This window comes from Engystomops pustulosus, chromosome 10, assembly GCF_040894005.1.
Source record: "Engystomops pustulosus chromosome 10, aEngPut4.maternal, whole genome shotgun sequence".
Lineage (NCBI taxonomy): Eukaryota > Metazoa > Chordata > Amphibia > Anura > Leptodactylidae > Engystomops > Engystomops pustulosus.
The window spans coordinates 102,790,840-102,807,525 of NC_092420.1; the positions used below are offsets into that span (position 1 = coordinate 102,790,840).

The 16,686-nt window shown below is 49.3% G+C and overlaps 1 protein-coding gene across 3 annotated transcripts in view; it reads right to left on the bottom strand.

The window, feature by feature from the left end:
• CIMAP2 (ciliary microtubule associated protein 2) overlaps window positions 1–16,686 on the bottom strand; it is a 28,221-nt gene that overhangs the window by 2,753 nt on the left and 8,782 nt on the right. For 2 of the 3 annotated variants that reach the window (XM_072127997.1, XM_072127995.1), the window contains exons 2-6: window positions 5,774–5,861; window positions 3,178–3,348; window positions 2,546–2,668; window positions 1,596–1,733; window positions 1,383–1,526 (exon numbers count right to left, since the gene is read on the bottom strand). In XM_072127997.1, the coding sequence (XP_071984098.1) occupies window positions 1,383–1,526; window positions 1,596–1,733; window positions 2,546–2,668; window positions 3,178–3,348; window positions 5,774–5,861 (664 nt within the window). Of the gene's footprint in view, window positions 1–1,382; window positions 1,527–1,595; window positions 1,734–2,545; window positions 2,669–3,177; window positions 3,349–5,773; window positions 5,862–8,058; window positions 8,176–16,686 lie in introns of those variants that run through there. The other variant, XM_072127996.1, reaches the window with a different exon arrangement.

Here is a 16,686-nt window from a genome sequence, read left to right on the forward strand (position 1 = left end):
CAGTGTTTTGTCTTTAAAGGGAACCTGTCCCAGGGACCGCAGAAGCCCATTACACCTGCAGTGCACATCGGCCTCTCTGCCTTCTCTGAGCATCTGCATTACAATATAATTGTATGTTATAACTTACCTTGCACCCTGACAAAATCCAGGGGTAGTCCCAGGGGTTGGGCTTTGGTTTGGATGCATTTAAAAAAAAACAACATGTGACCTGTCTGTGCTGCAGACTCCTCAGCTCTCAGCCCCCACCTTTGTGCTCCTGGACAGCTCCTCCCTCCTGCTCCTTTACAGAGGTCACAGCCTCTGAGAGCTGAGGAGTCTGCAACACAGACAAGTCACATGTTGTTTTTTGAAATGCATCCAAATCAAAGCCAAACCCCTGTGACCACCCCAGGATTCTGTCAGGGTGCAAGCTAAGTTATAAAACACAATTATACTGTAATGCAAATGCTTAGAGAAGGCAGAGAGGCCGATGTGCACTGCAGGTGTCATGGGCTTTTACAATCTGTCTTTAGTGAAAATGAGGTCCCTGGTGACAGGTTCCCTTTAATAAGATACCAGAACTATGGTTCTAAGTACTATACTGTGCTCTGTGCGGACAGGAGTGTCTGCATTATATAGAAATATGATGCAAGGATGTTCCCGTCCCCCCCCCCCTCCTCCATCTCTGGTTATATAGTATCTAGAACCATGGTTCTGGTATCAAATTAAAGTTGAGAATCTCATCTGTCAAATCACATAAGTTCTGTGGTACAGAACCAGCGATACATGCAGATGAAAATGCAAAACTGGATCTTTAGCTGCAGATTACATTCCCAACTATGATTTTACCTGCCCATATCTCTGGTTCTATAGTACACAGAACTACAAGCCCAATGTGATTTGAAAGATAAAGTTATCTTCTTTAAAAGAAATCTTCCATCAAAATCAAGCATGATAAACCAGAGACACTTACTCATAGATCCAGGCCTCATTGCTTTTAAAATCAACTTTTAAAATGATGCTAATGAGCCAGAAGCATTTCCACCCTCCCACTGTGTGCCGAAACTTCCTCTGCTGCAGTAAGATCAAATCAGGCAGAGGGATGGGGTAACTGCTGAGGGAGCAGAGGGGGAGACAGTGTAACAGCCCTCGAATCTGCTGCATGGAGTAACTGTGGTAAGACTGCCGTGACACTCGTTTGTATAATTTTAAAGGTTGATTTTAGAAAAAGGAGGCAATGGATAACAAATATAAGAGGTATGTTACAGATTCCCTTTAATGATTTCTTCATGAGTTTCCATTGTTGTGTCTGTCACAATCATTCGAGGTGGGTAGTTTACATTACCAACATTTTCGGAAGTTCTGCCTTTCTAGCGTTATGTACTGTATCTGAACATACTTACAGGGGTGGCGAAGTATCCATATGGGATTGGCGCTGAGCGCGAGGGAGTGAATACGTCGTAAGGTCCTCTTTTGCCCACGGCGTGTTGTACGGTTTCATCTATGGAGGACTTGATGCGGTAGGTTCCTGGTCCCAGGTCACATCCCTACAACATGACATGTACATTAGGGACAGGCAGGACACACACGACCCCTCTGGCCTCGCAGTGACTCACGTGGGCGTCTGCTGTGCGACATTTACTCGACTCGCTCTCCATGATGCCTTTGGAGCTGGCGGATTTTGAAGCCTTCTCTTCTATTAATGCATATGGGTTCCCTCCTTTTCCGTAAGCGCCAGGTCCTGGGTAACTGTCCTGCACGGAGGAAAGAGATGGTCATATCAGTTACACGTATAAGATGGACCTAAGAGAACACATAGAAAGACTGTTACTATTACTGTGATAGTATTTACATTTATAGAGGATTAACATAGCCACAAAGCTGAACATATTGGTAAACCACATGACCAGAAAGTGCCCCAATAGTCAATCCCCCCCCGCGCTAGCCAGACCTCGCCACTCCACGGCACGACCCCCCAGCGCGCTAGACAGGCCCCGCCACGACCCCCCAGCGCGCTAGACAGGCTCCGCCACTCCACGGCACGACCCCCCAGCGCCCTAGCCAGGTGTCGCCTCAACCCCCCGGCGCGCTAGCCAGGTGTCGCCACTCCACGGCACGACCCCCCAGCGCCCTAGCCAGGTGTCGCCACTCCACGGCACGACCCCCCAGCGCCCTAGCCAGGTGTCGCCACTCCACGGCACGACCCCCCAGCGCCCTAGCCAGGTGTCGCCTCAACCCCACAGCGCGCTAGCCAGGCCTCGTCAAGCCCCAATCATTTACTCACCTTTCCCTGTTCCCCCACAGCAGAAAACCTTTACTCCTCTGTGCGGACGCTGTACACGGCTCTGGACACAATGTGATGGCGTAACGTTGTCTGCCGGCCTCGAGCCGCGTACAGCTGCTGCACAGGGGAGCAGAGAGGACTCCTGCTGCTTCGGGGAAAGGTGAGTATCATGATACCCTGGGCCTTATGCTGCTCTCCCGCTGGCCCAGCCTGGGGCCTTGTGTTTGATCCCCGTGTAGAGTAAAATACAGAATATTATGGAAAATACTAAACCGCCTTGACCTTTTTCTCCTCCTTGAATCGCACGTCTCTGGTGCTGCACACTCCCCGCAGGCTGCACGGCTTCTCCTCCATCAGCTCCACAAAGGACTTTGTATTGTAGCGGCCGGGTCCCATGCTTTGCTTCTACAGTAATAACGTTACATACAAGGTGTCAGACCACGATCAGGGAGTTTGGTGGCATCAATTGGTAGAGCCACACGGATTTTTTACTTTTTAAATAATGTGTAGTAGTTTATGGGAACTGTGACATCTTATCACGGAGTCAGATATAGTCATCATACGTATAACATATGGACAGATCGCAGCAGAAGGGAGAAGTCTGTCAATCAGTAGAGAAGAGCTGCAGATGGACAGATTTCTCCCTATTGTCTCCCTATAGGATGAATCTGATGATGCCGCACACGTAGCACCACTCGCGCTCAGCGGTTCTCCTATACTACTGTACAGAGGACATCATTAATGGCTGAGAGATCTGATTTAAAGGGGTTTTCCAGTCTTGATATTGATAATGTATGATGATTATATGACTGGGGCGGCAGACCCCACTGATCTGATAGCGATGACCTTAAGTATTGGTCACGGCTTCCCCACCCCTTTAATGCTGAGACGAAGTGCACGTGACCTTCTCTCACCAGCAGCCGGTTCCTCTGCCAGGCGTCTCTGTAGAGCAGGTGAGGCATCTCCGTCAGCCGCTCTGTTTCTTCCGCTCTTTTCCATCCCGGTGCAGACGCGTTTCTCTCCAGAACAGATGAACTGAAGTTACCAGGGGCCACCTCATAGGATCCAGGACCCAGACGTCTTCCCTGCACGAGATTACACAAAGATTCTGCACATTCATCTCACAAGAAGCGATATCACAGTACAGAGATAATACACACAGTGATGTCACAGTACAGAGATAATACACACAGTGATGTCACAGTACAGGGATAATACACACAGTGATGTCACAGTACAGGGATAATACACACAGTGATGTCACAGTACAGGGATAATACACACAGCGATGTCACAGTACAGGGATAATACACACAGTGATGTCACAGTACAGAGATAATACACACAGTGATGTCACAGTACAGAGATAATACACACAGTGATGTCACAGTACAGAGATAATACACACAGTGATGTCACAGTACAGAGATAATACACACAGTGATGTCACAGTACAGAGATAATACACACAGTGATGTCACAGTACAGGGATAATACACACAGTGATGTCACAGTACAGGGATAATACACACAGTGATGTCACAGTACAGGGATAATACACACAGTGATGTCACAGTACAGGGATAATACACACAGCGATGTCACAGTACAGAGATAATACACACAGCGATGTCACAGTACAGAGATAATACACACAGCGATGTCACAGTACAGGGATAATACACACAGCGATGTCACAGTACAGGGATAATACACACAGCGATGTCACAGTACAGGATAATACACACAGCGATGTCACAGTACAGAGATAATACACACAGTGATGTCACAGTACATGGATAATACACACAGTGATGTCACAGTACAGGGATAATACACACAGTGATGTCACAGTACAGGGATAATACACACAGTGATGTCACAGTACAGAGGATAATACACACAGTGATGTCACAGTACAGAGGATAATACACACAGTGATGTCACAGTACAGAGGATAATACACACAGTGATGTCACAGTACAGGGATAATACACACAGTGATGTCACAGTACGGGGATAATACACACAGTGATGTCACAGTACAGGGATAATACACACAGTGATGTCACAGTACAGAGATAATACACACAGGGATGTCACAGTACGGGGATAATACACACAGTGATGTCACAGTACAGGGATAATACACACAGTGATGTCACAGTACAGGGATAATACACACAGTGATGTCACAGTACAGGGATAATACACACAGTGATGTCACAGTACAGAGATAATACACACAGCGATGTCACAGTACAGGATAATACACACAGTGATGTCACAGTACAGGATAATACACACAGCGATGTCACAGTAGAGGATAATACACACAGCGATGTCACAGTCCAGGATAATACACACAGTGATGTCACAGTACAGGGATAATACACACAGTGATGTCACATTACAGGGATAATACACACAGTGATGTCACAGTACAGGATAATACACACAGTGATGTCACAGTACAGGGATAATACACACAGTGATGTCACAGTACAGGATAATACACACAGTGATGTCACAGTACAGGGATCATACACACAGTGATGTCACAGTACAGGGATAATACACACAGTGATGTCACAGTACAGGGATAATACACACAGTGATGTCACAGTACGGGGATAATACACACAGTGATGTCACAGTACAGGGATAATACACACAGTGATGTCACAGTACAGGGATAATACACACAGTGATGTCACAGTACAGGGATAATACACACAGTGATGTCACAGTACAGAGATAATACACACAGCGATGTCACAGTACAGGATAATACACACAGTGATGTCACAGTACAGGATAATACACACAGCGATGTCACAGTAGAGGATAATACACACAGCGATGTCACAGTCCAGGATAATACACACAGTGATGTCACAGTACAGGGATAATACACACAGTGATGTCACATTACAGGGATAATACACACAGTGATGTCACAGTACAGGATAATACACACAGTGATGTCACAGTACAGGGATAATACACACAGTGATGTCACAGTACAGGATAATACACACAGTGATGCCACAGTACAGGGATAATACACACAGTGATGTCACAGTACAGGGATAATACACACAGTGATGTCACAGTACAGGATAATACACACAGTGATGTCACAGTACAGGGATAATACACACAGTGATGTCACAGTACATAATTAAGGGCAGGTCATGGGTGTCAGTCCCTTCCTGACATCAGATTGTTACCTCCTGCTCCTGTCCGGGCTTTCACATGTGACGTGTTTTTGATGCGTTTTTGGCGCATTCAAAAGGCTGCAGCCCGGATGCTGAGGTTACAATGCGTTTTAGCAGATGCAGTGGGAATGCAAGGTAACCTCAGCGCGTGATCAAGGCTGAAGCCTTTGGAATGTGTCAAAAATTCATCAAAAAACGCAACGCATTGTGTGAATGAGCCCTAAAGGAGATGGACACGGCCGCATCCAGTATATCAGCCACATAGCACATGACACTATACAGCACTCACCTGCTCGGAGGTGGCCCTCTTGCAGTATGACACTTGTGTGTATGTTCCCGGCTTCTTCAGTTCTGGATAAATGGCCGACACGTCAAATCTATAGGTGCACAGACACATCTATAGGTGTACAGAGAGATCTACAGGGTACAGACACATCTACAGGGTACAGACACATCTACAGGGTACAGACACATCTACAGGGTACAGACACATCTACAGGGTACAGACACATCTACAGGGTACAGACACATCTACAGGGTACAGACACATCTACAGGGTACAAGCGCATCTATAGATGTACAGAGACAATTACTCCCATCAGAGGATTTGGAGACTTGGTCACTGACCATACACCAGGGTGCAGATCAGATGTGTCCATATTAAAGGGATATTTCGGGTGGTGACTTCTAGTCATCACTACATGGGCCTTCTATATTATTATAGATCAGGTCATTAAGGGGTTACAAAGTCCTGATGAAAAACCATTGATGAACAGTTCTGTGTGATTCTCTCCTTCACAGAAAAAAACATCGCCAATAAAAGCCAAGACCTGCCCTGCAAAAAGCCAAGACCTGCCCTGCAAAAAGCCAAGACCTGCCCTGCAAAAAGCCAACACCTGCCCTGCAAAAAGCCAACACCTGCCCTGCAAAAAGCCAAGACCTGCCCTGCAAAAAGCCAACACCTGCCCTGCAAAAAGCCAACACCTGCCCTGCAAAAAGCCAACACCTGCCCTGCAAAAAGCCAACACCTGCCCTGCAAAAAGCCAACACCTGCCCTGCAAAAAGCCAACACCTGCCCTGCAAAAAGCCAACACCTGCCCTGCAAAAAGCCAACACCTGCCCTGCAAAAAGCCAACACCTGCCCTGCAAAAAGCCCAACACCTGCCCTGCAAAAAGCCCAACACCTGCCCTGCAAAAAGCCAACACCTGCCCTGCAAAAAGCCAAGACCTGCCCAGCAAAAAGCCCAAGACCTGCCCAGCAAAAAGCCCAAGACCTGCCCTGCAAAAAGCCAAGACCTGCCCAGCAAAAAGCCCAAGACCTGCCCAGCAAAAAGCCAAGACCTGCCCTGCAAAAAGCCAAGACCTGCCCTGCAAAAAGCCAAGACCTGCCCTGCAAAAAGCCAAGACCTGCCCTGCAAAAAGCCAAGACCTGCCCTGCAAAAAGCCAAGACCTGCCCAGCAAAAAGCCCAAGACCTGCCCAGCAAAAAGCCAAGACCTGCCCTGCAAAAAGCCAAGCCCGGTCACGGCTACACAGAGGCCCCGGTACCTGGTGCTCTCCCCCCCCCCCCCCCGTTACCTGGCGCTCTCCCCCCGGTACCTGGCCTTCCCCCTCCCGGTATCTGGCACGCTCTCTCCCCGGTACCTGGCACGCTCTGCCCCCGGTACCTGGCGCGCTCTGCCCCCGGTACCTGGCGCGCTCTGCCCCCGGTACCTGGCGCGCTCTCTCCCCGGTACCTGGCGCGCTCTCTCCCCGGTACCTGGCGCGCTCTCTCCCCGGTACCTGGCGCGCTCTCTCCCCGGTACCTGGCGCGCTCTCTCCCCGGTACCTGGCGCGCTCTCTCCTCGGTACCTGGCGCGCTCTGCCCCCGGTACCTGGCGCGCTCTCTCCCCGGTACCTGGCGCGCTCTCTCCCCGGTACCTGGCGCGCTCTCTCCCCGGTACCTGGCGCGCTCTCTCCCCGGTACCTGGCGCGCTCTCTCCCCGGTACCTGGCGCGCTCTCTCCCCGGTACCTGGCGCGCTCTCTCCCCGGTACCTGGCGCGCTCTCTCCCCGGTACCTGGCGCGCTCTCTCCCCGGTACCTGGCGCGCTCTCTCCCCGGTACCTGGCGCGCTCTCTCCCCGGTACCTGGCGCGCTCTCTCCCCGGTACCTGGCGCGCTCTCTCCCCGGTACCTGGCGCGCTCTCCCCCCGGGATCTGGCGCTCTCCCCCCGGGATCTGGCGCTCTCCCCCCGGGATCTGGCGCGCTCTCCCCCCGGTATCTGGCGCTCTCCCCCCGGTACCTGGCGCGCTCTCCCCCCGGTACCTGGCGCTCTCCCCCCGGTACCTGGCGCTCTCCCCCCGGTACCTGGCGCGCTCTCCCCCCGGTACCTGGCGCTCTCCCCCCGGTACCTGGCGCGCTCTCCCCCCGGTATCTGGCGCGCTCTCCCCCCGGTATCTGGCGCGCTCTCCCCCCGGTATCTGGCGCGCTCTCCCCCCGGTACCTGGCGCGCTCTCCCCCCGGTACCTGGCGCGCTCTCCCCCCGGTACCTGGCGCGCTCTCCCCCCGGTACCTGGCGCGCTCTCCCCCCGGTACCTGGCGCTCTGGGAGCCGAAGGCCGCCCCTCTGAACCTCTTCTCAGCCATTCTGCGCCCTGATCACTATGGCAACGCGGGACGCCTGTCACACTCCTAGCCACTTCCTGGCACGTGGACGCGGCGGCAGCCAATCCCCGACCGGATAGAGCGAGGGCGTGTCTAGCCCGTCTGATTGGTTGTCTTAAAGGAACCGCACAGAATTCTCCTCATCACCCGACGGGAATCTCATATACATAGAGGGAGCAGAGCTGTGTGTGTATACATAGAGGGAGCAGAGCTGTGTGTGTATACATAGAGGGAGCAGAGCTGTGTATACATAGAGGGAGCAGAGCTGTGTGTGTCTATACATAGAGGGAGCAGAGCTGTGTGTGTATACATAGAGGGAGCAGAGCTGTGTATATACATAGAGGTAGCAGAGCTGTGTGTGTCTATACATAGAGGGAGCAGAGCTGTGTGTGTGTATACATAGAGGGAGCAGAGCTGTGTGTGTATACATAGAGGGAGCAGAGCTGTGTGTGTATACATAGAGGGAGCAGAGCTGTGTGTCTATACATAGAGGGAGCAGAGCTGTGTGTGTCTATACATAGAGGGAGCAGAGCTGTGTGTGTGTATACATAGAGGGAGCAGAGCTGTGTGTGTATATACATAGAGGGAGCAGAGCTGTGTGTGTCTATACATAGAGGGAGCAGAGCTGTGTGTGTGTATACATAGAGGGAGCAGAGCTGTGTGTGTGTATACATAGAGGGAGCAGAGCTGTGTGTATATATACATAGAGGGAGCAGAGCTGTGTGTGTATACATAGAGGGAGCAGAGCTGTGTGTGTATACATAGAGGGAGCAGAGCTGTGTGTGTATACATAGAGGGAGCAGAGCTGTGTGTGTGTATACATAGAGGGAGCAGAGCTGTGTGTGTGTATACATAGAGGGAGCAGAGCTGTGTGTGTGTATACATAGAGGGAGCAGAGCTGTGTGTGTATACATAGAGGGAGCAGAGCTGTGTGTGTGTATACATAGAGGGAGCAGAGCTGTGTGTGTCTATACATAGAGGGAGCAGAACTGTGTGTGTCTATACATAGAGGGAGCAGAGCTGTGTGTGTCTATACATAGAGGGAGCAGAGCTGTGTGTGTATATACATAGAGGGAGCAGAGCTGTGTGTGTATACATAGAGGGAGCAGAGCTGTGTGTGTATACATAGAGGGAGCAGAGCTGTGTGTGTATACATAGAGGGAGCAGAGCTGTGTGTGTTTCTATACATAGAGGGAGCAGAGCTGTGTGTGTGTGTATACATAGAGGGAGCAGAGCTGTGTGTATACATAGAGGGAGCAGAGCCGTGTGTGTATACATAGAGGGAGTAGAGCTGTGTGTGTGTGTATACATAGAGGGAGCAGAGCTGTGTGTGTGTATACATAGAGGGAGCAGAGCTGTGTGTATATACATAGAGGGAGCAGAGCTGTGTGTGTCTATACATAGAGGGAGCAGAGCTGTGTGTGTCTATACATAGAGGGAGCAGAGCTGTGTGTGTCTATACATAGAGGGAGCAGAGCTGTGTGTGTCTATAGATAGAGGGAGCAGAGCTGTGTGTCTATACATAGAGGGGGCAGAGCTGTGTCTATACATAGAGGTAGCAGAGCTGTGTGTATATACATAGAGGGAGCAGAGCTGTGTGTATACATAGAGGGAGCAGAGCTGTGTGTATACATAGAGGGAGCAGAGCTGTGTGTGTCTATACATAGAGGGAGCAGAGCTGTGTGTGTTTCTATACATAGAGGGAGCAGAGCTGTGTGTGTTTCTATACATAGAGGGAGCAGAGCTGTGTGTGTGTGTCTATACATAGAGGGAGCAGATCTGTGTGTGTATACATAGAGGGAGCAGAGCTGTGTGTGTCTATACATAGAGGGAGCAGAGCTGTGTGTGTCTATACATAGAGGGAGCAGAGCTGTGTGTGTCTATACATAGAGGGAGCAGAGCTGTGTGTGTATACATAGAGGGGGCAGAGCTGTGTGTGTCTATACATAGAGGGAGCAGAGCTGTGTGTGTATACATAGAGGGAGCAGAGCTGTGTGTGTATACATAGAGGGAGCAGATCTGTGTGTGTATACATAGAGGGAGCAGAGCTGTGTGTGTCTATACATAGAGGGAGCAGAGCTGTGTGTGTCTATACATAGAGGGAGCAGAGCTGTGTGTGTGTATACATAGAGGGAGCAGAGCTGTGTGTGTCTATACATAGAGGGAGCAGAGCTGTGTGTGTCTATACATAGAGGGAGCAGAGCTGTGTGTGTCTATACATAGAGGGAGCAGAGCTGTGTGTGTATATACATAGAGGGAGCAGAGCTGTGTGTGTTTCTATACATAGAGGGAGCAGAGCTGTGTGTGTTTCTATACATAGAGGGAGCAGAGCTGTGTGTGTGTGTATACATAGAGGGAGCAGAGCTGTGTGTATACATAGAGGGAGCAGAGCCGTGTGTGTATACATAGAGGGAGTAGAGCTGTGTGTGTGTGTATACATAGAGGGAGCAGAGCTGTGTGTGTGTATACATAGAGGGAGCAGAGCTGTGTGTATATACATAGAGGGAGCAGAGCTGTGTGTATACATAGAGGGGGCAGAGCTGTGTCTATACATAGAGGTAGCAGAGCTGTGTGTATATACATAGAGGGAGCAGAGCTGTGTGTGTCTATACATAGAGGTAGCAGAGCTGTGTGTATATACATAGAGGGAGCAGAGCTGTGTGTGTTTCTATACATAGAGGGAGCAGAGCTGTGTGTGTTTCTATACATAGAGGGAGCAGAGCTGTGTGTGTGTGTATACATAGAGGGAGCAGAGCTGTGTGTGTGTATACATAGAGGGAGCAGAGCTGTGTGTGTCTATACATAGAGGGGGCAGAGCTGTGTGTGTATATACATAGAGGGAGCAGAGCTGTGTGTGTATATACATAGAGGGAGCAGAGCTGTGTGTGTATATACATAGAGGGAGCAGAGCTGTGTGTGTATACATAGAGGGAGCAGAGCTGTGTGTGTATACATAGAGGGAGCAGAGCTGTGTGTGTATACATAGATGGAGCAGAGCTGTGTGTGTATACATAGATGGAGCAGAGCTGTGTGTGTGTATACATAGATGGAGCAGAGCTGTGTGTGTGTATACATAGATGGAGCAGAGCTGTGTGTGTCTATACATAGAGGGAGCAGAGCTGTGTGTCTATACATAGAGGGAGCAGAGCTGTGTGTGTCTATACATAGAGGGAGCAGAGCTGTGTGTGTATACATAGAGGGAGCAGAGCTGTGTGTATATATACATAGAGTGAGCAGAGCTGTGTGTGTATACATAGAGGGAGCAGAGCTGTGTGTATACATAGAGGGAGCAGAGCTGTGTGTGTATACATAGAGGGAGCAGAGCTGTGTGTGTCTATACATAGAGGGAGCAGAGCTGTGTGTGTGTGTCTATACATAGAGGGAGCAGAGCTGTGTGTGTGTATACATAGAGGGAGGCAGAGCTGTGTGTGTATATACATAGAGGGAGCAGAGCTGTGTGTGTGTCTATACATAGAGGGAGCAGAGCTGTGTGTGTCTATACATAGAGGGAGCAGAGCTGTGTGTGTATACATAGAGGGAGCAGAGCTGTGTGTATATATACATAGAGGGAGCAGAGCTGTGTGTGTGTATACATAGAGGGAGCAGAGCTGTGTGTGTATACATAGAGGGAGCAGAGCTGTGTGTATATACATAGAGGGAGCAGAGCTGTGTGTGTATACATAGAGGGAGCAGAGCTGTGTGTGTATACATAGAGGGAGCAGAGCTGTGTGTCTATACATAGAGGGAGCAGAGCTGTGTGTATATACATAGAGGGAGCAGAGCTGTGTGTCTATACATAGAGGGAGCAGAGCTGTGTGTGTATATACATAGAGGGAGCAGAGCTGTGTGTGTCTATACATAGAGGAGGCAGAGCTGTGTGTGTATATACATAGAGGGAGCAGAGCTGTGTGTGTCTATACATAGAGGGAGCAGAGCTGTGTGTCTATACATAGAGGGAGCAGAGCTGTGTGTGTCTATACATAGAGGGAGCAGAGCCGTGTGTGTCTATACATAGAGGGAGCAGAGCTGTGTGTATACATAGAGGGAGCAGAGCTGTGTGTGTATATACATAGAGGGAGCAGAGCTGTGTGTATACATAGAGGGAGCACAGCTGTGTGTGTATATACATAGAGGGAGCAGAGCTGTGTGTGTCTATACATAGAGGGAGCAGAGCTGTGTGTATATACATAGAGGGAGCAGAGCTGTGTGTATATACATAGAGGGAGCAGAGCTGTGTGTGTATACATAGAGGGAGCAGAGCTGTGTGTGTATACATAGAGGGAGCAGAGCTGTGTGTGTATATACATAGAGGGAGCAGAGCTGTGTGTGTATACATAGAGGGAGCAGAGCTGTGTGTATATATACAGAGGGAGCAGAGCTGTGTGTGTCTATACATAGAGGGAGCAGAGCTGTGTGTGTATATACATAGAGGGAGCAGAGCTGTGTGTGTCTATACATAGAGGGAGCAGAGCTGTGTGTGTGTGTCTATACATAGAGGGAGCAGAGCTGTGTGTGTATACATAGAGGGAGCAGAGCTGTGTGTATATACATAGAGTGAGCAGAGCTGTGTGTGTATACATAGAGGGAGCAGAGCTGTGTGTGTATACATAGAGGGAGCAGAGCTGTGTGTGTATACATAGAGGGAGCAGAGCTGTGTGTGTCTATACATAGAGGGAGCAGAGCTGTGTGTATATACATAGAGGGAGCAGAGCTGTGTGTGTATACATAGAGGGAGCAGAGCTGTGTGTGTCTATACATAGAGGGAGCAGTGCTGTGTGTGTGTGTGTGTGTCTATACATAGAGGGAGCAGAGCTGTGTGTGTATACATAGAGGGAGCAGAGCTGTGTGTGTATATACATAGAGGGAGCAGAGCTGTGTATATACATAGAGGGAGCAGAGGTGTGTGTATACATAGAGGGAGCAGAGCTGTGTGCATATACATAGAGGGGGCAGAGCTGTGTGTGTCTATACATAGAGGGAGCAGAGCTGTGTGTGTATACATAGAGGGAGCAGAGCTGTGTGTGTATACATAGAGGGAGCAGAGCTGTGTGTGTATACATAGAGGGAGCAGAGCTGTGTGTGTATACATAGAGGGAGCAGAGCTGTGTGTGTATATACATAGAGGGAGCAGAGCTGTGTGTGTATACATAGAGGGAGCAGAGCTGTGTGTGTATACATAGAGGGAGCAGAGCTGTGTGTGTCTATACATAGAGGGAGCAGTGCTGTGTGTGTGTGTCTGTACATAGAGGGAGCAGAGCTGTGTGTGTATACATAGAGGGAGCAGAGCTGTGTGTGTATATACATAGAGGGAGCAGAGCTGTGTATATACATAGAGGGAGCAGAGCTGTGTGTATACATAGAGGGAGCAGAGCTGTGTGTATACATAGAGGGAGCAGAGCTGTGTGCATATACATAGAGGGGGCAGAGCTGTGTGTGTCTATACATAGAGGGAGCAGAGCTGTGTGTGTATATACATAGAGGGAGCAGAGCTGTGTGTGTATATACATAGAGGGAGCAGAGCTGTGTGTGTGTATACATAGAGGTAGCAGAGCTGTGTGTATACATAGAGGGAGCAGAGCTGTGTGTGTCTATACATAGAGGGAGCAGAGCTGTGTGTGTCTATACATAGAGGGAGCAGAGCTGTGTGTGTATACATAGAGGGAGCAGAGCTGTGTGTGTCTATACATAGAGGGAGCAGAGCTGTGTGTGTATACATAGAGGGAGCAGAGCTGTGTGTGTGTATACATAGAGGGAGCAGAGCTGTGTGTGTATACATAGAGGGAGCAGAGCTGTGTGTGTATACATAGAGGGAGCAGAGCTGTGTGTGTATACATAGAGGGAGCAGAGCTGTGTGTGTATACATAGAGGGAGCAGAGCTGTGTGTGTCTATACATAGAGGGAGCAGTGCTGTGTGTGTCTATACATAGAGGGAGCAGAGCTGTGTGTGTCTATACATAGAGGGAGCAGAGCTGTGTGTGTATACATAGAGGGAGCAGAGCTGTGTGTGTATACATAGAGGGAGCAGAGCTGTGTGTCTATACATAGAGGGAGCAGAGCTGTGTGTGTATATACATAGAGGGAGCAGAGCTGTGTGTGTCTATACATAGAGGGAGCAGAGCTGTGTGTATATACATAGAGGGAGCAGAGCTGTGTGTGTATACATAGAGGGAGCAGAGCTGTGTGTGTATACATAGAGGGAGCAGAGCTGTGTGTGTATACATAGAGGGAGCAGAGCTGTGTGTGTATACATAGAGGGAGCAGAGCTGTGTGTGTATATACATAGAGGGAGCAGAGCTGTGTGTGTATACATAGAGGGAGCAGAGCTGTGTGTATACATAGAGGGAGCAGAGCTGTGTGTGTCTATACATAGAGGGAGCAGAGCTGTGTGTGTCTATACATAGAGGGAGCAGAGCTGTGTGTGTCTATACATAGAGGGAGCAGAGCTGTGTGTGTATACATAGAGGGAGCAGAGCTGTGTGTGTGTATACATAGAGGGAGCAGAGCTGTGTGTGTATACATAGAGGGAGCAGAGCTGTGTGTGTATACATAGAGGGAGCAGAGCTGTGTGTGTATACATAGAGGGAGCAGAGCTGTGTGTATATACATAGAGGTAGCAGAGCTGTGTGTATATATACAGAGGGAGCAGAGCTGTGTGTGTATACATAGAGGGAGCAGAGCTGTGTGTGTCTATACATAGAGGGAGCAGTGCTGTGTGTGTCTATACATAGAGGGAGCAGAGCTGTGTGTGTCTATACATAGAGGGAGCAGAGCTGTGTGTGTATACATAGAGGGAGCAGAGCTGTGTGTGTATACATAGAGGGAGCAGAGCTGTGTGTGTCTATACATAGAGGGAGCAGTGCTGTGTGTGTGTGTGTCTATACATAGAGGGAGCAGAGCTGTGTGTGTATACATAGAGGGAGCAGAGCTGTGTGTGTATATACATAGAGGGAGCAGAGCTGTGTATATACCTAGAGGGAGCAGAGCTGTGTATATACATAGAGGGAACAGAGCTGTGTGCATATACATAGAAGGGGGCAGAGCTGTGTGTGTCTATACATAGAGGGAGCAGAGCTGTGTGTGTATATACATAGAGGGAGCAGAGCTGTGTGTGTATACATAGAGGGAGCAGATCTGTGTGTGTGTATATACATAGAGGGAGCAGAGCTGTGTGTGTGTATATACATAGAGGGAGCAGAGCTGTGTGTGTATACATAGAGGTAGCAGAGCTGTGTGTATACATAGAGGGAGCAGAGCTGTGTGTGTATACATAGAGGGAGCAGAGCTGTGTGTGTCTATACATAGAGGGAGCAGAGCTGTGTGTGTGTATACATAGAGGGAGCAGAGCTGTGTGTGTCTATACATAGAGGGAGCAGAGCTGTGTGTGTCTATACATAGAGGGAGCAGAGCTGTGTGTGTCTATACATAGAGGGGGCAGAGCTGTGTGTGTCTATACATAGAGGGAGCAGAGCTGTGTCTATACATAGAGGGAACAGAGCTGTGTGTGTCTATACATAGAGGGGGCAGAGCTGTGTGTGTATATACATAGAGGGAGCAGAGCTGTGTATATACATAGAGGGAGCAGAGCTGTGTGTATACATAGAGGGAGCAGAGCTGTGTGTGTATACATAGAGGGAGCAGAGCTGTGTGTGTATACATAGAGGGAGCAGAGCTGTGTGTGTATACATAGAGGGAGCAGAGCTGTGTGTGTATACATAGAGCGAGCAGAGCTGTGTGTGTCTATACATAGAGGGAGCAGAGCTGTGTGTGTATATACATAGAGGGAGCAGAGCTGTGTGTGTGTATACATAGAGGGAGCAGAGCTGTGTGTGTATACATAGAGGTAGCAGAGCTGTGTGTGTCTATACATAGAGGTAGCAGAGCTGTGTGTGTCTATACATAGAGGGAGCAGAGCTGTGTGTGTCTATACATAAAGGGAGCAGAGCTGTGTGAGTCTATACATAGAGGGAGCAGAGCTGTGTGTGACTATACATAGAGGGAGCAGAGCTGTGTGTGTCTATACATAGAGGGAGCAGAGCTGTGTGTGTCTATACATAGAGGGAGCAGAGCTGTGTGTGTATACATAGAGGTAGCAGAGCTGTGTGTGTCTATACATAGAGGTAGCAGAGCTGTGTGTGTCTATACATAGAGGGAGCAGAGCTGTGTGTGTCTATACATAGAGGGAGCAGAGCTGTGTGTGTATACATAGAGGGAGCAGAGCTGTGAGTCTATACATAGAGGGAGCAGAGCTGTGTGTGTCTATACATAGAGGGAGCAGAGCTGTGTGTGTCTATACATAGAGGGAGCAGAGCTGTGTGTGTATACATAGAGGGAGCAGAGCTGTGTGTGTCTATACATAGAGGGAGCAGTGCTGTGTGTGTCTATACATAGAGGGAGCAGAGCTGTGTGTGTCTATACATAGAGGGAGCAGAGCTGTGTGTGTATACATAGAGGGAGCAGAGCTGTGTGTGTCTATACATAGAGGGAGCAGAGCTGTGTGTATATACATAGAGGGAGCAGAGCTGTGTGTGTATACATAGAGGGAGCAGAGCTGTGTGTGTAT